Source organism: Propithecus coquereli, unplaced genomic scaffold (genome assembly GCF_000956105.1).
Source record: "Propithecus coquereli isolate 6110/MARCELLA unplaced genomic scaffold, Pcoq_1.0 Scaffold94, whole genome shotgun sequence".
NCBI classification, from domain to species: Eukaryota; Metazoa; Chordata; class Mammalia; order Primates; family Indriidae; genus Propithecus; species Propithecus coquereli.
The window spans coordinates 4,653,253-4,675,145 of record NW_012155729.1 but is presented as its reverse complement, the minus strand read 5'-3'; the positions used below and the strand labels follow the sequence as shown (position 1 = coordinate 4,675,145).

Below are 21,893 nucleotides of genomic sequence, written 5' to 3'. Positions count from 1 at the left end.
TAAATACCAGGAACCCTGTGATTTTGTTTAAGAAATATGATTTTCATAGTAGTATGAACATTAAAATGTTGAGTCCAAAGAAAACAGTGTTTTCTACATTTTCTTCTATGTGGACTTTCAGGTTACTATATAGCCTCTACTGAACTGCTTTAACATATTGGAAGAGGTGATGACTTCTATTCCAAATTTCCAGTTTATACAAAGAAAGCTTATATTAGGTTCTGCTGTTTCTCCAGAAAGAACATTTTATTTTAGCCAGTAGAAAAATAGTTTTAGTTTCTTTCAACAAGATTCCCCAAATTTGACAGAGACACCTTTTTGGTTTAGTCTCTTTCATCTATTATAGTTTAGAATTTTTATCTTTAATATAAATTATACAGTGTCGTTCATTCCAGGAGATATTTATAGCACGGTAGCAACAAGAAGGAACGAGGGATTGTGCTAGTGTTTATGTCTTTTATGAGTTTTCACAACTCCTTGAAGTGTTACTTATATGGTTGACTCTTGAACAACGTGGGGATTAGGGGGGCTGACCCCCTACAAAGTCAATAATCCACATATAACTCTTGAGCTCCCCCAAAACTTCACTACTAATAGCCTCCTGTTGACTTGAAGCCTTACTGATAACATGAACGGTTGATTGGCACGTATTTTATATGTTATATATTATATGTTATATGTTATTGTATACTGTATTCTTATGATAAAGTAAGGTAGAGAAAAGAAAATGTTATTAAGAAAATCATAAGGAAAAGAGAATATATTTACTATTCGATTACGTGGAAGTGGATCTTCATAAAGGTCTTCATCTTTGTCATAGTCATGTTGAGTAGGCTGAGGAGGAGGAGGAGGAGGAGGAAGGGTTGACCTTGCTGTCTTGTGATGACAGAGGAGGAAGAAAATCTGCATGTAAGTGGACCCACGCAGTTCAAACCTGTGTCGTTCAAGAGTCGGTGGAACAGCATTATTTTTTAATGTTTTGGTTGGTTTCTTCTCTGAAGCCAATCTGTAGCTAGATTTTTTTTGAGGGTAACAATGATATAGACACAACTATATTATAAAGAAATGGTCTTTCTCACTCAGTTTAATCGCTTTCCTCCTAAAGTTGGGATTTAAAAAAAAAAAAAATCGATTGCTTGATGGGTCAGGCATGGTAAGATTTCAGAAAACTTTCCTTCAAATCATGGGAAGACCTGCAGGCTGTCATAGAAGTTTACGCTGCCCTTTTTGCAGGATAGGTTTTTATGATCTTGCAACGCCATGGTCTTGAAATGCTCCCACTGAGGCGAAGCTGGTACCCACGCACTGGCCACGTCCGCTGGCAAGTTGTGGCTACTCTGGTTTCAGCTGTGACTGTGATTCCAAGGTGACTCAGGACGGCGCCACGTACAGGTGTCTGTGGGGTGCAGGGAGGGGTGACAGATCTGAGACCGGGATGGTGGACATGTCTGTTCTCCTCACTTCAGGCCGAGACACATAGTTGAAGGTTGCAGTGAGAATCCGTGGTTGCCAACTTTGATGGACTCCAGAGAGTTTTTTTATTTCTGTCTGTCCCTTTGGGTGGCATGACTACAGGGCCATACTGCCACCCCCCAGCGAGGGGCAGGGGTCCTGGGCTCTGAGACCCTCCTGCCTGCTGGATCAGGGAGGACTCACAGGGACACAGGAGGACAGTGCGGACACACCACCCCCTCGCCTCTGTGTCCGCTGTCTGCCCACCTTCCGAAAGGCGAGGCTGACCTGCAGCCGCAGTCATCGTCTTGGGCACCTTCCGTTTTCCAGTATTACCTCAGGGCTGTTCTCGGGGGATATATTTCCTGATCACCATTCTCTTCCATGCCCCACTTCAGCCTTTGGAAGGTCTTTGATTTCTCGGTTTCTTGGTAAGCTGTTGGTCTTAGATCTTCCTCTTGGGCTCATTCAAAAGGACTGTTGGACCAACTCAGCATGGAGAAAATGTCAACTGCTTGGAAAGCATTTTAGAGGAGGCAGGGCACGGACCACTCAGGAGAACAGCCCGACCGTTGTGCTCAAAGCATGGAATGGCCAATACCGAATTCCCTTGAACTTGGATTCACCTATGATGTCACTGGCTCCCCTCGTCTTATGCCCGACAGCCGAGGGTTTCTGATACAAAAGCCTTTTGTGTCAGCGTCAGTTCACAGCTGGCTCTTGCATGGGCTCCGTTGGCTTCTCCCCTGATGTCTTATTAGATAACGCTCGTCCACTTGGGAAGTGTCCACTGGTCATTGACGCCATGGCAGCAGAGTGGGACACGGGCTCCTTTGAGCGCGGGGCCGGGAGCCTGAGGTTGTCTGGGCTCAGTTTTCTAGGGAAGAGGGAGAGAGAGGAAGGGAAGGGAAGGGAGGGCCCCACCCTTGTTCCTCGTGCAACCTCATGCAGGGCCCACAGTGCACAGGACAGAGCTGCCCCCAGACACTCCCTTCCTCGGACGTGTGACACGAAAGGAGGCTGTGTGTCCGGGGGCCCAGCTCGACCTTCTACACACGCCGTTAGAAGAGACCATCTCATTTTCCTCCCTGACGATCTGCTGGAACAAGAGGGACTATCGCCAGCCACATCGGATGGATGGAGAGAATCTGAGTTTACTTTTATTTATTTATGTCCCGCCTGTGCCTGGAAGAATTTAAATAGAGATTAAACGACTTACTCAGTAGTAAACCCAAGGCAGGGCTGGAATGAACGTCTAAGACCGTGTTTTTAAAAGAAATACTTTTTTCTTCTGTCAACCCAAGCAAGGAAAGTACATATAAGAAGAGGAATTCATCACCGTAAAATGGTTTTAAGCGGAGAGTAATCCCTATTCTTTGTGATTCTAAATAATTAGGATTGGAAGGAATCTTGTCTAACGCCTGCAGCCAGGCCCAGATACTTCTTCGCTACCCGAATAGTCAGAAATATATCTTTTCCATGTATGGTTTCTGTGTCCCTTTTAAGAAAAATCTCCCCTCAGTCCAAACACAATCTGGAATTTTCTAAAGGTCTCTTCTGATGTCTCGCATGGATGGAAACTGTGTAGTACGTGTGCTCGCAGATTTCACATGTTCATTTTACCATAAAGATCTCCAACGGAGACGTTTCCGTAGGCTCCTGTGGTCACCTATTAGCAGATCGATTTGGGGGGCATGATAGCTCCACGTTGCGTGTTTTGGGGGTACTCGTCTCGAGCAGGTGGCCTCTTTGCAGCGTGGAGGGCTGCTGGAGGAAGCGTTGAGGGGAGGGGAAGAGCAGGGAACAGGGCAATCTGGGTGTCCAGGAGGGAAGGGCGTGGGTGGGCAGATGGCCACCAGCCTGGTCCGTCGCCTGCACTGGGGGAGTCTGCAGCTTTTTCTAGTCACGTCCCAGGATCTCGGACTCGGGAGGGACCCTGGTGGGGACCTAGTCCAGCCCCTCGGGGGGTGCCTCTTGCCTTCAGGGCAGTTCAGGCCTCCGGCCAGGCTTGATTCCACGTCCTCTGCCTCTGATCTGCCTGGCACATGCTCACCCTGTGCTCCTGACTCAGCCTGAGTTTCTGTTCATCTTCAGCATCTGAGCATGGTATGCAGGAGGCCGGGCTGCAGCCCCTGGCCGGCGCGCTCCTGTGTGGACGCTCACCTTCCCCTCCAGCCTCCCGTGCGTGCAGAGCTCCCCAGGGACGGGCGGGGGAGGGCCCGTCAAGGGTTAATGGCAGCTGGGAGCTGTAGGAAGCAGCAGCAGCAGCGGCTTCTCGTGGGACCAGGGCGGGAGACCATCCAGGGCTGTCCCGGCGAGTGGGGACGGAGTGGCCAGAGGCGCCCGCCCGCCTTCCCTGGTGCACGCAAGGACAAGTCGCAGCTGCGGCCTTACAAGGTCATAGGGAGCCTCTGGCTGCTGAGCTGGGGGGGGGGAGGGGGACTGAACAACTCTTCAGGAAGCAGAATATCCGTCACCACGGGGAAAAATACCAGCACGGAGCCAGCCGTCCCCCCACCGAGGTCCTCAGCGCACTATTTAAGGATCCCTGAGGATGCTGGCAGCTAACAGGCCTGGCTTTCTGACACGGGTCCCCTTCCCCACGCCCCACCCTGCAGCCTGGCTGCTGGCGTGATTTTCGGAGTTATTGGTCACTGCCGGGACTCGTCCATCAGGAGCTCGGAGCTTCCTGCACGTCATGCGTCTTAGTAGCACCTGTCCAGGTCACCCGGGATGGGCTATGTCTCTCTCACGTCCTTTGCAACAACAGAGCCACACCCCATCTCTGTCTCTATTTGTGTCTCTCTCTCCCTCGTCTCTGTCTCTCCCGTTTCCCTCTCTTCCCCCGCCCCCCCCCCGTGTCTCTCTCACTTATTTTCCAATGCAACACACATTTACTAAAAGCCTACACTGTGCAAAACATCACGTTGGGCGGGTGGGGAAGGCCAGGGGAACAGCTGTTCCGAGGAGCTCCCTCGCTAGCGTGGCAGAGACGGTTTACTCACCACTCACGTACTCAGGAAACATTTATCAAGCATCTCTTACGTGCCAGGCACCGCTGGGTATTAACTATAGAATGTAGAATAATAATATAGAATATAGGACATTAAATGTAGAATAATAAAATAGAGAACGTTCCTGCCCTGAAGAGCGTGGAGTGGAGGACAGGTCAGTCCATGCACAGAGGAGAGTGACATTCCCTCTGTCCGTGCAGTGAAGGGAAGGACGGGGTGGGCAGGGGGGGCAGGCAGGGCTCTCTTGGGACAGAATGTGTAAGCCTAGAACCGCAGGAACAGAAGGGACAGCAGCCGTGTGGATGGCGAGGAAGGGCATCCCAGGAAAGGGAACAGCAGATGCGAAGTCCCGGAGTTGGGAAGGAACGTGAAGAGGTGACGACAGCACAGCGTGGATGTGCCCTGGGGGGTGGAGCGTCGGGACAGAGCCACCGCCTGCCTTCAGGGCTGAGTTGGGAATGGCCTCACCCAGGAGGGACATGTCAGGGATCCTGAGGGGACCGCGGTTCGGTGGGGGGTGGGGAAGAGGGGTTGGGGTGGCAGCTCGTGCAGCGGCAGGAAGTCCTGCAAAAGCAGGCTGTGTTTAGGGAGGTCGGGTGCTCGGGGAATTCGACTTTAGAGTCTGCGGCGGGGGTGGGAACAGCAGGAAATAAAGCCAGAAAGTTCCACTGGGATCACTTATTTTTATGGAGGATCTTGTATCCAAAAAGCATTTGAACTTTACGCTGAGGGCAGTGAGGAGCCGGCGAAGGTTTTTAAGAGTGGAAGGTTGAAAATCCAACTCCGGCAGCAACGTGGGGACGTGCCAAGTCTTCCCCAAGTGCAAGCCCTTTGTTGCTCCAGTTCCATTTTGGGGAATTTATCCTAAGGCAAGAGCCCAGGGCAGAGGATGGCTGAATAACGAGCTTCATAGGGTGCTGCACAAATACTCAGGACACTAAAGCACGGTGCCTCGCGCCGCTGTTAGGATGTGGTGAACGTTTGGCTGCTGACATGAAAACTGCGCGTGATGCAAATGAGAACTTTGCAGCGTGGTCTACATAGTATCTGCTCCCACTTCTTTAAACTCAGACACACAGACACACAGGAAGGTTCCTGAAGCGGCACGTGGTACACCCGCCTTTTAATAGTGGTTGTCTCTAGGTGGGTGGGACCTTGTGGGTTTTATATGCTTTTCTTCTGACCTTTTAAAACAGGAATGATATTATTATTGTATTAGGAAAAAACACAAAAGAAGGAAAAGTCCCCTCCGAGTGTGGTCGGAGGGACACTCAGGAAGAGGAGCTGGGATTCCAGGGCTGGTGCTGAAGGGTGAGAGGGTTGGGGAGGAGAGAGGACTCGCCGTGGCGGCCGGGCGTCTGCCCTGGAGCCCCAGCTAGGGGCGTCCTCCGGGGTCGAGAACAGCAGAGGGGGAGAGAGGCTCGAGTCAGAGGATGAAGGTTCCGCTCTCGACGTGGTGAGTCTGAGCCACCCTGTGGGACACGTGGGGACAGCCACGGACTTTAAAACGCCTCCTGGAGAGCGCTGGCCCGTTTTGGGGGTGGATTCTGTTTATTTACACAGGACGCTTTGACACATTTTCAGAGGGTGGCAGCCAGGCTTGGTAGAGGGGCTCTCCACAGCGTGCGGAGGGGGCATCCCTTGGCAGAGTGAGAAGACGATGTCACGAAACGCCTTCCTTGCTCTCGACCTACAGCGAGCTCTCAGTCTGGTCAGGGAAAGAGACGTAGAACAGTCATCCCTGTGTGACGTGCCCTTTATCACAACAGGACAGTGCCGGCCCGAGGGAGGGGACGATCCGCTCTCGTTGGGAAGTTAGAGTAAGTCTCAAATAGAGAATTCAGCACACTGATCTGGGTCTTGAAGAACGACCAGGGCCTTTTCCAGCGAAAGGTGGGGCTAAGGCGCTAGGGAAGAACATTCTAGGCCGAGAGAATAGCGATGGTGAAGATATGGAGGCCCAGTACACCGCTGCTGGTGGCAGCATGTGACATTTCATGTATTATATTAAACACTTACTCGTATCTTGTGTACAACTGTTAACATATTTATACCGTTTTTTTCCCCAGCTAGGTGACAGGTTCTTTGACATTTAGTCAAGTTCCTGTTACAGCGTAGACGCTGAACTTGAACCCTGAGATTGTTCCGGGTGGGCGGTTTCCAGGCTGGGGACAAGTGCACTAACATGATTGGCTGTGACCGGTTCTGGTTTTGTGTTTGCCTAGACCAAGGACGCGCTCTTCACGATTCTCCATGACCTCCGACCCCAGGACCGTTTCAGCATCATTGGATTCTCCAGCCGGATCAAAGTGTGGAAGGACCACTTGATACCAGTCACCCCAGACAATGTCAGGGATGGCAAAATCTACATTCACCACCTGTCCCCCACTGGAGGTACAAACGATTCCTTCTTTTCACGTTAGCTTCGACGTGATAAGAAACTGATTCTTTTTGCCAGGAGTCGAGGATGTGAAAGCCGAAGCTGATGATGGGGAAGGAGGTAGCAGGCGAGAGCTTTCCCAGAAGCTCAGGTTTCTCTGGACACCAACTCTGTGAATTCTCCACTGCCAGCTCCCAAAGTTGGTCCAATTATGGGGAAAGATACCTGAGCGGTAGTTGGAGGCCCTTCTGGTTATCTCACGGATCCTGTTACAAAACGCTTTGTTGTTACAAAACGAAGCTGTTTTTGTAACTTGTGTTGGGGTGAAGAACTGAAGTCAGATAGACGATCCAGTGTTTCCTGGGCACCTCGGGCAGTGGCGGGTAGAACCACCCTGCAAACCGAGGAGCCCTCTCGGCAGGGCCACCACAGAGTGAGCCGAATGTGCATCGCGGTGGCCTGGGAGGGGTCGTCAGATGTAAAGCGTGATGGGGAGGGTGTTGAGCTCCCAGTCCCTGCACACACGTCCCGGCACATTTAGTGCCCCCTTCTGTCTCAGGGTCTGACAAGCAGAGGTAATCCCCAAAGGGCAGGAAGCGAGGGAAGGAGGGACAGCGACCCCACAGATTGGTTCTTTGCTCAGAGCCATCCAGGCCCAGGTAACAGCTGAAGGCCCCTGCGTGTCTCCAGCTACTCTCCTCCTCCTCGTTCTGTGCCCCTTTCTCCCTTCTGTGACTCTCTCCCCTCCAATTCCTGCTGCCACCTGCCCGCAAACCTCTCAGGAAAGGGGATAGAAACCATCAATGCTAAGGTAGTGAAGATTTCTAAACTAACATATCATCACGTACCTTCCAGAGGAGGTTTATTGACAGTGGGATAATCCTGAGTCCTTTATTTTTATTCAGCAAACACTTGCCAAGTTTCTAGACAGGCGGCATGACCTGGGCTCACCCTGTCCGTGCCGGCGGTGTCTCCCCCCCACATCTCACTCCCACTAACGCTCGAACGGTTGAGCGTTCGCCGCGGCTAGGAAGGTGCGTTCGGGGTCGGCAGGTGCGTGCAGAGGCGTGAGCTGTCCTGTGCTGGTGTCCTGCAGGCACAGACATCAACGGGGCCCTGCAGAGGGCCATCGCGCTGCTCAACAACTACGTGGCCCAGGATGACGCTGAGGACCGGAGCGTGTCCCTCATCATCTTCCTGACAGACGGGAAGCCCACCGTGGGCGAGACCCACACCCTCACGATCCTCAACAACACCCGGGAGGCGGCCCGGGGTCGGATCTGCATCTTCACCGTCGGCATCGGCAACGACGTGGACTTCCGACTGCTGGAGAAACTGTCGCTGGAGAACTGCGGCCTCACGCGGCGCGTGCACGAGGAGGAGGACGCGGGCTCGCAGCTCATCGGGTCTGTTGTCTGTGTCTCGGGACCGCGAGGGGCTGAGGGTCGGGTTCAGCGGGAGACCCAGAGAGCAGGATGTTTGGCCGCCCCGAACCTCGCGTCTGCCGGAAATGATTACGACTCATGCGTCAGGATGTGTTTGAAACCGGGCAGAGCAGGGTTCAAATTCTGGTCCTGCTTTGTGACTTTAGGCGAGATTTTAAGACTGTGGCTTAGTTTCCTCATCTATAAAATGAGGATTATGGTCGGTTGACAGAATTTAATGAAAAAACCTACATAAAGTGTTGGCACGATGGCCATCACATTAAGTGTCCAATGAGCTCCTGTGGTTCTAATTGTCTTCTTGACATTTCAAGTCATTTTCTAGTAAGTTCACGTTCAGTCTGCCCAGTGAAGTAGGTGAGAGAGGTAGTGTAGCTAAAAGATCTTTTTGGGGGGGTGGGGGGGACACAGTCTCACTGTGTTGCCCGGGCGGGAGTACCCTGATCCTCCCTCTCTGTTCTTCTGCAGGTTCTACGACGAGATCAGGACTCCTCTCCTGTCCAACATCCGCGTGGATTACCCGGCCAGCGCGGTGGAGCACGCCACCAAAACCCTGTTCCCCAACTACTTCAACGGCTCGGAGATCGTCGTCGCCGGGCAGCTAGTGGACAGGCAGCTGGGTCAGTTGCACGTGGAGGTCACCGCCAGCAACAGCAAGAAATTCGTCATACTGAAGACGGACGTGCCCGTGGGGCCCCAGAAGGTGGGGGGTGACCCCCCTGGGAGCCCTGGGCCCAGAGGTGACAGTGAGGAGGACCCCAACCCCCTGGAGCGCCTCTGGAGCTACCTTACGGTGAAGGAGCTGCTGAGCTCGTGGCTGCAGAGTAACGACGGGCGGGAGAAGGAGCGGCTGCGGCAGAGGGCCCAGGCCCTGGCCGTGAGCCGGCGCTTCCTCATGCCCTTCACCGCCATGAAGCTGAAGAAGCCGGGCCCTCCCTCGGGCAGCCTGGAGGAGGCCCACGGCGTGGCAGCTGCCGTGGGACCCGAACCGGTGTTGCAGAGCTTGCGAGGCGCCGGCACGCCGCCAGGTAAGGCAGAAGCTCCAGTGACGGCCATGCGTGTGGGACGCTGGGCCCACGGTGCCCATTCTAACCCTCCAAGGGCCGCGGTGACCTCAGCAGGGGTCTGTTTTATTTTATCGTATTATAATTGGTGTTTTTTTGAGACAAGGTCTCTCTCTGTTGCCCAGGCTAGAGTGCAGTGGTATCATCAGAGCTCACTGTAACCTTGAACTCTTGGGCTCAAAGGATCCTCCTGCCTCAGTCTCCCGAGTAGCTGAGACTACAGGCATGCGCCACCAGGCCCATCTAATTTTTTAAAAAAATTTTTTTCGAGACAATGTCTTGCTATGTTGCCCAGGCTGGTCTGGAACTCCTGGCCTCAAGCGATCCTCCTGCCTCAGCCTCCCAAAGTGCTGGGATTACAGGCATGAGCCACTACGCCTGGCCATATCATTTTTATAGACAACGCTACAGGCAGCTCACGGTCTTTGGAGAGTATCTTAGATTGTTGTATTTGTACTGTTATAAACTGTGGCTCTCTAGAGAAATGAGAAAATGTGGCATTTGGCTCAGAAATGGTGCCCAGTGAGGTCAGTCCATCGATAAATCATCAATAAACCGAGTGCCTCCCGGGCGCCGGGCAGGAATGGCGTTACCGAGATGAACAAACGAGTGTTCATTTGTAAGCACCTTTCTGTATTTCTGTAAGTACCCCAGAGGTATGTTATTTTGTGCGTGTGCTTGATGTTATTTTCCCGAGAACACACAGGAAGCACCAGGACATGGACCCTTGGGAGAATTCGCTGTTTCCGTACCTCTCGCTCAGAGTCTGAACAGGAATTCACAGGCACGGTCAGGCTCGGGGACATTTTGATGGGGACACGGGTGGGGGGAGCAGTAGGGACAAGAACAGGAGAAAGGAAGAGCAGTTAAACCAAAGCAGGAGATTGTATCCTTGGCAATATCCCTTTGTGGAAACTTTGTGTTTTTTATGTATAACATTTTGTATTAGGTTCCTGTTAAGTTTCCGTCCCCTAGGACAGGGATTCGAGGTTAACCAGGCCCTCCTGGGCACCCCACCAGTGCGGACTCATTGACCCTCACACCCTAAACTCTGAGGAGCACCCGGTATGGCTGAGGGAGCGTGAAGTTAGGATCTACCCACCTTGACCCGCTGTGAAGCCTGGGGCAGGCTTCTGAACCTCTCTGATCTTCCCTCACGTGTAAAGTGGAGCTCTTAATAATAATAATTTCCCTGAAGGATTCTTGCAAGGAGTGAATATGGGAAGTCTTCAGCCCCTAATGAGTTTTCTACAAATGTCGGATCCACCCTCCCCCGCAAGGCATGGAGGACTGGAAACTTAATGACAAGTTCAGACCCGGGTGGGGAGGTTACCAGTGATCTGTGGCTACTTCAGAAAGAGTGGGGCTGGTCTAGGCACAGCTAGAGCAGTTTTCTTCCTGACTGCGAACAAGCTGCAAGATGCTATTATTTCCTGCTCGCGGGACCCACGCCACATCCAGGAAAAACGGCTTTTTGAATAAGATCTTTATTCTGTGTCATCAGCTCATGTCTCAGTAACTTCAGGAGAGATGAGACTCGAACAACACAAGACTCGGGGTGTCAGGAACACAGACGAGGACGTAGCCAACTGATTGCTCAAAGCAGTTTTTCGGAAATAAGATTCTCCCAAAGTGTCCGTGAGCACTGGAGGCAGTCTTGCTTTTCGTAAAGCTCTGATGGTGTTTTACGTTTTGTTTTTGGTTTTTCAGCGTCTGTGGCAGCTGCCACTCTCTAAAGCAATGATCCCATCAAAGCATTCCCTCCTCCTTCCTGGCCCCGCTGCAGGCTGGCCAGGGACCCGCACTGAGAAGGGGCTGCTTAAAACCAGTTAGGTACTTTGAGCTTTAATTTCTGTGAGGGGCAAAACCCAGCGAAGAGGAACACAGATTTGCTTGTACAATGTGATGTAAGATATTGATTGTATTTACAGGAACAAATTACTTTTAGGTTATTCTTTAATTGAATACTCATTCAAAGTACAAAGTACTTTGAAATGCAAAGTGTTTCAAAGCCGGATGCTTTGTGGATTATGCTTGGCACATAGCTACAGACACTGGGTTATAACTTTTTTTTATTTTACATTTTTTTATTGTCCTTTGTTTCTATTGTGGAAAAAACCACATAACTTAAAATTTACCATCTTAACCATTTTTGAGTGCACAGATCAATGCTGTTAAGTAGTGTTAAGTATATTCTCATTGTTTCGAGATAGATCTCTAGAGATTTTTCATCTTGCAAATCTGAAACTCTACACCCATTAAACAAAACTTCCCACAAAACTTCCCTCCCTCCCGCATAACCGCATCTTAAGTGTGATAAAGTATTTCTCACTATTATACACAGAAATCAAAGAAAAGAAGAATATTATCTAATTTATAAAAGAATAATTAATCCTGCACATTTACCCCCCTCCCCCCCACCTTGTGCATTTTGAGGCCAAGTTCCCTCTTTTAAGACAGACGAGCTTTTGAAGATGTTGTTTTGATTCTTTAAGTTGCTGCGGACGCATCCGAGAGCTGCATTCACTCGTCTCCAGCCGCTCTCATGTGCTTCTCCCGTCATCCTTTTTAAGGAATAACAGTGACATCCTCTTCCTTTGTTTTAGGACCTGCGCTGGAGAAACCATCCGAGCCAAGAATTAAAATCTCCAAAACATCAGGTAAAGAGAAGGGTGCGGTTGTGTGTGGGTTGAGAGCATCAGGGATGCTCAGAGAGTGGGCAGCCAGACACCCCTGAAGCCAGTTAAAATACCAGCTCGTAGAACCCGGCATCGAGCCAGCGGCGAGCGGCAGATGCCAAGAGGCAGGACCGTCACTGAGCTGTCACATAAACACCGTGGAGATAACACAGTCGGAGGAGGCCTGGCAGGAGCCCCGGGAGAGGATAGACAGACAGCAGAGGCACGTTTTGATCGTTACTGAGTTTAAAAGACATTTGTTTCGGCGATCTGAAGTATGCATGCTTCCAGCCTCTGGTGTTATAGATAAAAAAAAATGATGCTACAAAAGGGAAAGTGTCTGGTGTGACAGGTAGGGTTTTTGTTTTTGCTTTTTAATCCTCAGCTTTAGAAGGGAAGAACAGATAGGAAAAAAAGGTCATAAAATTTCCTTTGGCCAACCTGCTGGGATTAAGATAAAAACCCAGGGGAAGAACAATATGAGAGCTGGGTTTGTTCCTATAGTGTGCGTATCATCCTTTGTAAGCCTTTGTGATTGCCTCTCTTCTGACATGTGGTATGCACAGGTTCGTAAACCCGGGAACATCCTAGAGCTTAGCTGTGGGGGTGGAAGCCACACAGTCTCCGGTAGACAGAGTGTAATTCCTTTGAACACACACAGGCTTTGTGGAATGCAGGAAAACCTTCCTCTCGGCTGCTGTCTGGGCTAATGACTTTGGGACCTTCCCTCTCTTTTGGAGCAAGCAGTGTCTTTCCTTGTAAAGGGACCGGGACGATCTGAGTGGAAATGGTGTGGTATGTGCACATAGAAACTCTCAGAAAACAGTCAGATAAGTCATATAGCTGCCCTCTGTATCCGTGGGTTTCATATCCGTGGATTCAACCAACCTCAGATGGAAAATACTCACGAAAAAATACTGCATCTCCACTGAACACATACAGACTTTTTTCCTTGTCATTGTTCCCTAAACAATACAGTATAATGACTATTTCCATGGCATTTACATCGTATTGAGTATTATAAGTAATCGGGAGATGATTTAAAGCAGTCAGGAGGCGACGTGAAGGTGACACGCACATATTATACTGTGCCATTTTATAGTAGGGACTTGAGCGTCCGTGGATTCTGATATCTTCAGCGGTCCTGGAACCACTCCCCCACGACACTGGGAGGTGACTGTATTCAGACCTAAAGAATGCCAAAAATATGGATGAGAACTTTTATCTCTTCTGGGTGTCTTTTTTTTTTTTTTCCATTAATACAAGACCAACACCTCGTATTTCTTCCTGTGTTGCAGTTCACAGGGCTCTCGCGGCCCCTCGCGGGGAGGGCAGCCAGATTGTTGCAGGGGCCCTTCCCAGTGATGCTGGGGACAGTGAGAGCGAGGACATTAATCTGCTTGCAGCTTGGAAAGACCGGCCCCCTCTGGGCCCGCACCTCCGGCACACAGGGACACGCACGCGTGCACAGCCACGTAGACCTAAAGTAGAGAGGTGTGCATGAAGCAGGCTGTGCTTGGTGTGTACATTCGAGAGACACCGTATCTCCCATCTCGTCAGAGGCGGGAGGAGAGGGCGGCTGTCGAAGGAGCCAGTATGAGCTGAAGGAGGAGTTTCCAGCAGCGTCACTGACTCTGGGCCTCGTGGGCCACTCCCCTGCATCGGGCGTGGCTCCTAGCAAGGGTTGCATACAGCTGGCGCCTTGAATGTGTCTGAGATAACCTATGGCTTCCTGGGAGAAGAAGAGCCGTAGAACTGTGGCTGTAGGAAGGGGAAGGGTCCTCGTTCAGGTCTCTCTCTGTGCTGTCGGAGGGGAAGCAGATGGCAGGGAAATCCACGTGGGAAACTGAAGATCGTGGTCGGTGACAGTCGAGGGCGTGTGGCGAGTTCTCTCCTCTTCCCATCCCTCTTGCCTTTCAAAGCTCAGTTGTCTATATGTAGCTGAGGTAGGGTGAGAGGAGCGTTGCATTTGAATTTAGAAGCCCAAAGTCAAATATTTACTTTACCACGTCAATGGCTCGCTTTGGGGAGTCGCTTTTCTCCCATCCGTCGTCCTCACGTGGAAACTGAGGACACGTTCCTTCCAGTGACGTCGGGATTGAGTAAATCATTCCTGGGAAATGGAAAGTAGAATTTAAAGCACGAAAGGCGCCCAGGAAATGCCTTTCTCTCTCTCTCTTTCTTTCCCGCGTCCCGCAGTGGATGGAGACCCCCATTTCGTGGTGGACTTCCCCCTGAGCAAACTCACCGTCTGCTTTAACATCGACGGGCAGCCCGGGGACATCCTGAGACTGGTCTCGGATCACGTGGACTCCGGTAAGTTCTGCCCCGCACCGCGGCCTCTGCGCAAGGACCAGGCAGGTATCCAGTCCCCTCTGTTCTTGGGATGGACGTCCAGTTAGTAACGTATCAGGACCACGTTACAGATGCTCAGGGAGGACGGTCGGTTGAAGGGAGGGGACTCTGCTCTGCGACTGGGAGTCAGAAAGACGTGCGTCCGAATCCCCCTGCTTTGCCACTGAAGTGCTGTGTGGCCCTGAGCACGCGCCGTGGCAGCTGCAGGTGTTTCCTTTGCAAAACGAAGGTGGTGAAACTTTGCCGGCCTCGCAGGGCTGTTCTAACGTGGATCCAATTAAATAATGGATGTGAAGTTGTTCCGTGAATGCTCAGGTGCTATGAAAACCCATGATGGATTATTATTGTCATCATATCCACCTGGTCAGCAGCTGTGACGCTGGAGCGAGTCTAAACTCACCTGTCTTAGCCCCTTGATGACTCAGATGGAAAGCCCAGGTGTCAGCCACACAGCTCTCTGTGCGCCGTGAGCGTGGACGTCAGCGGGGCTCTGGTGTCTGTCTGTCTGCAGAGGGATTGGGCAACAGAGATTAGCACAAAGAAGCTTTTCGAATCAATGCAGGCGACAGTGCTCATGAACAGCTATGTGGGCAGCCACACAGCCTGGCTCTGCGAGGACCTGCTTCGGAGGGGACATCCTGGCATATCTCAGTGCCGAGAACATGGGTGTCTCATAATGTTACATTGCAGAGGGTCCCCAGCCGGGTAACACGTATGATATAACGATATAAAGTTGATCCTGGGGCTCCTTTAGCATATTGTTCTCTTGCAGGACTTTCTAGCCTCAGAGCTAAATAAATCCTGACTATTTCTTGTGTCAAAGGGCTCAGGAGTGAGATGGGGCCTAACTGTACCCCTTGCTGGAAGTGCCCCTCTCCTAGGAACTGTTCCCATGGTTTCTGTATTCTGCAAGGTGTCCGTGATGGGAGCTCAGCCCGAAGAGCCTGGGCTCTGCTCACGCTGGGGTTTCTCCTCTCCCACGACCCCTGTCCCAGGGAAAGCACTGCTCCCCTCGAATGTCTGAGAAGTTATTAGCCAAGTTTATTGGGGAGGTCATTCCCAAAGCAGAGAAGACAGGAGTTCATTATATAGTAATCTTTTATTATTGCAAATTGCCTCGTTGCCTGAGAGCAAAGCACACATAATGTGCATCACCCTTATTTGGCCCCGAACATCTCACATGCAGTTGCCGTCTGTTTGCTGTTCAGCCAGACAGCACGGAACCGTGAGGCTCACGGGCCTTGCTCAAGTCCGGAAAAGCCACAGGCATGTTCATAACGAGGAAGGAAAAAAGAAAGGAGTTATGTTTGGTGGCACTTTACAGCTTACACATATGCAACCTCCTGGGGGCCTCAAAAAAACTGTTAGGTTTTATGTCCCCCCATGGTACAGATGAGGAAATCAAGGCTCAAAGTTTTCTAATGACTTATCTAAGGACGAACCACCTAAGTGGAAGAACCTGAGTTTGGGGACGACTGATGCTGACTTTGCATTCTACCACACTGCTCAGCGGTATCACAAGGTCCCCTAATTCGGATCAGTGGCCACTGGTAGGTACAAAACACACATCAGGGCCACACAAGACTTTTTGTCACTACAACCAGACACAGAAATGAAGGCAAACAAACTTTATGTTTAGCTACATTTGGATACACAAATACTTAGCATTGTGTTTCCTTCTGTGATGTCTTGACCCAGATGTACATCCCCCTACCCCTATCCCAAGATACCGGCCAGACTCAGGAGAAGAGTCCACTCACAACTTCCTGCACTCACTCAGTCATCCACTCGTTCATTCGGTAGCCTCTGCGTGGCCCCTGCGTGCGCGGGCAACGTGCCCCGTGCTGGAGACGCAAAGATGAACCCGGAGGAGGAAGGACGTTCCGATCAGATGCCTTTAGCAGGAAAGTGGGGATATAGTTTTCGTGTTTCTAACCCTTGTTCTTTTCCCCTCGGCCTGTGAGGCGTGACAGTGAACGGAGAGTTAATCGGGGCCCCCGCTCCTCCCAACGGCCACAAGAAACAGCGCACGTACTTCAGCACCATCACCATCCTCGTCAACAAGCCCGAGAGGTCGTACCTCGAGATCACACCCAACAGAGTCATCCTGGACGGGGGGGACAGGCTGGTCCTGCCCTGCAACCGGAGCGTGGCGGTGGGGAGTCGGGGGCTGGAGGTGTCGGTGTCCGCCAACGCCAACGTCACCGTCACCATCCAGGGCTCCATTGCCTTCGTCATCCTCATTCACCTCTACAAGAAGCCGGCGCCCTTCCAGCGCAACCACCTGGGCTTCTACATCTCCAGCAGCAAGGGCCTTTCTGGCAACTGCCACGGACTGTTAGGTGGGCAGCGGCTCGCTCGTCTGCACTGGGTTTAGGGCAGCGGTCCCCAGCCTCTTGGGCAGCAGGGACCAGTTTCATGGAACATGGGTGGGGGGATGAGGGGTGTGGGGGTCAGTGGAGCTCAGGGGCAATGGGGAGCACCCACCCCCGGTTCCTAAGTTTCATGGAAGACAGTGTTTCCACGGATGGGGCAGACGGGTAGGCGAGGAGCTCTGCGGCACGGTCCCTAACGGGCCACAGACTGGTACTGGTCCTCGACCCAGGGGTTGGGGACCACGGGTTTAGAGGATAAAATTAAATTTCCCAAATGAAGCTGACATTTCCAGTCTCTTTAGCTTGATTGAGAAATGCAATGGGAATGTGGCTCCTATATATATATATACACACACACACACACAAATATATGCGTATATGTGTGTGTGTATGTGTGTGTGTATACATATATGCAGCCATGTGTCGCTTAATCGTGGGGATATGTTCTGAGAAAGGCATTGTTAGGTGATTCCGTTGTGTGAGCATCACAGAGTGTGCTTACACAGACCTAGATAGTGTGGTCTGCTGCACACCTGGCTGTACGGCACCGCCTGCTCTCCCGGGCTGCACACCTGTACAGCGTGTGGTCGTACTGAGTACCGCAGGCAACTGTAACATGGTGCTAAGTATTTGTGCATCTAAACACATCTAGACCTAGAAAAGGGGCAGTAATAATACGGACTCACAGCCTCCTGGGACCACCAGCGTACATGCAGCCTGTCGTTGACCGAGGTGTCACTATGTGTCACATGACTGTATAATGTGCAAGTTAGGTTTCTTGTCTCCCGATGACTTTCTGGGATAAGAATGGGCTTTATAAACCAGTTGTCACTCGTCTTCTGGGAGAATGAACAAAGAAATAGAAATCATTGTAAGGTCCAGTTCCTTCTGCCTCAGCCAGAAGGCACAGGGAAGGGTGGCCACAGAGCTGTCTCCCAGACCCAGCACGAGAGAGATATCAATATCTCCTCCGTGGGAGTCACCTGTGTGGCCACTCTGGCCGGCTTTCTTCAACGTGCAATTTCACGTGGGCCTCTTGCCTAAAAATAAAGAGCGAGCCGTTGTCAGGGCTCGGTGTAGAGGCAGGATTTCCTGGCCCTTGAGCGGGACAGGTTCTGTGGTGCCTGGCTGCCACGCCTGAGCCCCTGGCGCAGACGCACGTCTGTGTTCCTTGGGCCCAAGCAGTGTCCTCACCCGACCTGGAGAATTCTGAGGACAAAGTGTCAGGAATGAACTGGACCCCACCCGGCACATACCCAGCCAATAGATAGCGTGGAGGGGTCTGTGACAGGGAGGAGAGAGGGAAGAGCAGACCCCACCTCCCTGTTTATCCGCCCCTGTCTGAATCCTCCCGGCTCTGTCGGAGACGGTGGTTTTCTCTCTCAGTTCGTTAGGGCAACTTTGCAGCGTTAGTAACTGGGCAGCTTCCGGAAGCGGCAGCCGCTACGAGTAAACCCCCCTGCCTCTGGCATCCCTGAAGTGAGGAGTCAGCGCGCTGTGGTCCGCATTTGACTTAGACCCGCTGCTTTCTTTGTCCCCCCAGGTCAGTTCCTGAATCAGGAGGCCGAACTCACGGCGGAGCCGGGCAGGAACCTCACTCGCCCTGCATCCTCGCAGGCGGCGGAGCCCTCGGAGGCCGTCCTCAAGGTGAAAGGGCACCGGGTCCCCGTGGTCTGGAAACAGCGGAAGATTTACAACGGGGAGGAGCAGGTGGACTGCTGGTTTGCCAGGAACAGCGCTGCCAAGCTGATCGACGGCGAGTACCGAGACTACCTGGCCTCTCACCCGTTCGACACAGACATGACGCTTGGCCCGGGAATGCCCGAGGGACTGCGAGGCTGGCAGCCTTAATGACGAGAGTGCGTGGCAGGCGGGTGGTCTGGGGGACGCGGTGGTGCAGCTCCTCTTGGGGCCTGTGTGCCGTGTGCGCCTCCACTCTAGGCAGGTCGCTGCCCCCCGCGGCCCGCACTGGGTGGAGAGTAGGCCCCCCGCCTGCCTGAGCAGAGGGAGGGGCGGGACACCCGAGGGCCGACGTCACGCCCTTCTACTCGCTCTTCCGCCTCCTGCACCCTCCCTTCAGCAGCAGAGAAACACGGTAGCCCTGCGGGGAGAAAGGTCATAGTTAAAAGCAAGAAAGTCTGTTTCTTGTGCCAACCGGCTTGTCTGTCCCACGGCCCGCTGTAAGGCCACACCCGCTGGTGAAGGAAGGCTGCCACAAAACGCGTTTTCTCCGTGGAAGTGGCCAACCTCGGGCAGTGTGCTGTTTGCCGTGTGCTAACGCTTAGGAATCCTCCTTTCAGTACCGTGCGCTCCCCAGCCGTGCGGCCAACCTCTGCCGCAGAGGAAGCTCCCGTCGAAGCCAGGCCACCGGTCATGCAAACGGCGCATAAATTCGATCATCGTAAGCAATTAAGTCTTTTCTTAGGAGAGGGTTTTCTTCTGCTGTGGTATCTTGCCCTTAAAATTAGTTTTCATTTGCAAAATTAATTGAACATAGAAAAATGGACATTCCAGGTACTGGTCTCTCTCTAATGGGCTTTGTAAACCACTTGACTTTGGGTATTCTCCAGTTTATTCCCATAAGCCAAGTGCTCTTAATAAACAGGACACCCGTGTGGATGGCTTTTACTGGCCCGGCTCGGTGCTGGACAGTCTGCCTGTGGAGTGACGAATCTTTTACTTGGAGCTCTTCGGCCTTTGTCAAAATTCCTAGACCTTTGTGGCTCGTGGTCCTCCAGGAGGTGACGAATCACATGTGCACAGCACTGGGACGGCGGCAGAGCCAGCGCAGGGCACGTCCATCAGCGTACCCACAGCGGGAGGAACGTACGTGCTTAGAAAAGTCGAAAAGGCTTCCCTCATCTCAGATGGGCAAAAACCAGGAAATCCATGGCAACAGGGACTTTGATTCCAAAACTTGTACAAACGTGATCCACTAAGGAAAAGGTTAAAACCAGCGAAGGTCACCCTTCTCATTCTAAACACCCCCTGTAAAGTCCGGTTATATCATCAAAGGCCAATGCCCCGAGCCTCCATCCCCACCCCCCTTAGAGGTTTTCGATTTTCTTTCTGCTCCGTCTTCTCAGGGCCTGGTCAGGAAGCGGATGGCTGCAGGGAAACTTGGGCCAAAGAGCGGAGAACGAAAGACTGTGCTCAGAGAAAGAGGCTGTTTTGATGGGGGCCAGAAGTAAAGGCTTGGGGGCCGGCCTCGCAAGCGGCTTCGTCCCCTGGGCACGACGCCAGGGCAGCCCCCGCGTGAGCGGTGCAGGCGTGCTCAGCGCTTAGAGAGCCGAGTTAGGAAAATTGTTTACCACGTTCACCTTCCCGGGGGAAGCATTCCGGCAGCGGAACGGCATCCGCATGGTCCTGTCGGCCCCGGCGGCTTTGGCAGCGAGTTTGGGCTGGGAGACTTGGCTGTCCTGTCCCACGTCCAAGACTCATCACTTTGGGAACCCACCCGCCCAGGGCCTGTCTGCTCTGCTGTTTATTTCACTCCCATCCTCTGAAACTCAGCCGCCCGTCTTCATGCCAGAGGTGCCAGGACCGCCGGGCCATGCCGCTGCCAGATGCTTCCATAGTGCAGAGCCCAGAGGCAGAGCGGGAGCAGGAGCCAGGGCCGGCCGAGCCCGGCCAGCTTCCCCGGGGCCGTCCCATTATGTAAACCCCAGCTGGGCAGACAGTCCCGGCCGAGAGGCCCAGGCCACCGTGCAGTGCTTGGAGCGGCGATCTGTTGTTGCAGGTGTAGCTTTCAACGCTGCCGAGACGGGGGTGTTACTTGGCAAGACCGGTTCCCGCTGCGTCTGCTGCCGCCTCGTCCAAGAGCAGAGAAAGACACTCCAGTGAGATACCCATGGCTGGCACTCCTGTTCAGAAAAACATAAATCAAAAAGTGTCAAAGTTGAGGTTTTTTTTAAAAATTATAGTTTTACTTTAGGCACATACCACTTTCTTTCCCCTCTTCTTTTGCTATAGATCTCTCCTTGTCTCTCTCTCTCTCTTTTTGCAAACAGTATTTGCCATTAAGTTTTCTGTTTTAGTTGGAATTAGCATCTGTGAGCCTGGAACCTCAGGCCAATGCTATACTTAGGCCTTTTCATTTCGTTGAAAAACACGGTGTTTTCTACTGGCTACATGTGTGGTGAATAGCAAGCTCTTTAAAATAAATGCAGAGGAAAGGAGGAATTCTCTTCCAGATGGGGAAACTGAGGCAGAGTGCCATTGGGTGATTTTTTTCCCCCCTCAAGTTATATAAAAGACTTATAGCAGGGCTAGGCTGAAGGTCTAGAGTTCATTTTGTTAGCTTTGACACTCACTATCTGGGTAATCATTTATTTTCCTTGAATATTGATAAATAAGAGGTGGGGTTACTAAACGAGTAATTGAAAGAGATTAAGAAATGTGTCACAATTAGAGGAGACACATCTCATTGTTACCATAATAGCTAATGCCAACGAGACATAACGATTGACTCATGGGGACCCTGAGCAGGTCCCTGTCTCCCGGTTTCAATATCCTCCCTCGTCTACAAAAGAAAAGCATCTGAACGGGTCGTCTTTAATGGTTTTCTGATTTTAAGTGTCATATTCCCCAAATAAAATAGACTGAACATTCTCTACCCTCCCATGCTAGGTGCTTTATCTTCCTCCGCTTGGCTTTTTGGGGACTGCAAGCTAAAGGGAGGGGTGTGCGTTGGGGGCTGAACCACCACAGCACGCGTGAGAGCCAGGCGCTCTATGGAGGGTGCAGAAACTGGGCCGGGAGCGAGTGCCTCTTTGCTCCTGTCAGGAATAACATTAGACATTTAATGGAACCACGTATCCTTACAGGTGGATTAGGAACAGGATTCATTCCTTTACATTTATCTTTTGGCTAGACTGTGCTCTGTGAACCGAACGTTTGCATTCTCCCAAAATTCATGTGTCGAAGCCAAAATCCTTAATACGATGGGACTTGGAGGTGAGACCTTTGGAAAGTGGACTTCCCAGCCTCCGAAACTCGAGCAATAAATATTCATTGTTGAAGCCCCCCCACCCCCGTCTGTAGTAATCTTGTTCTAGCAGCCCAAGCTAAGACACTAAATCAGTCAACATAGGAATTCTTTTCTTTCTTTAAGCTACCCAGAATATACACAAA

The 21,893-nt window shown here is 51.8% G+C and overlaps 1 protein-coding gene across 1 annotated transcript in view; it reads left to right on the top strand.

The window, feature by feature from the left end:
• Window positions 1-20,669, top strand: part of ITIH5 (inter-alpha-trypsin inhibitor heavy chain family, member 5) — a 65,494-nt gene extending 44,825 nt beyond the window's left edge. The window contains exons 7-13 of the mRNA XM_012664907.1: window positions 6,692-6,860; window positions 7,943-8,252; window positions 8,757-9,316; window positions 11,959-12,012; window positions 14,230-14,346; window positions 16,350-16,727; window positions 18,304-20,669. Of these exons, the coding sequence (XP_012520361.1) occupies window positions 6,692-6,860; window positions 7,943-8,252; window positions 8,757-9,316; window positions 11,959-12,012; window positions 14,230-14,346; window positions 16,350-16,727; window positions 18,304-18,611 (1,896 nt within the window). The 3' untranslated portion in view covers window positions 18,612-20,669. The remainder of the gene's footprint in view (window positions 1-6,691; window positions 6,861-7,942; window positions 8,253-8,756; window positions 9,317-11,958; window positions 12,013-14,229; window positions 14,347-16,349; window positions 16,728-18,303) is intronic.
• The last annotated feature ends 1,224 nt before the right edge of the window (window positions 20,670-21,893 follow it).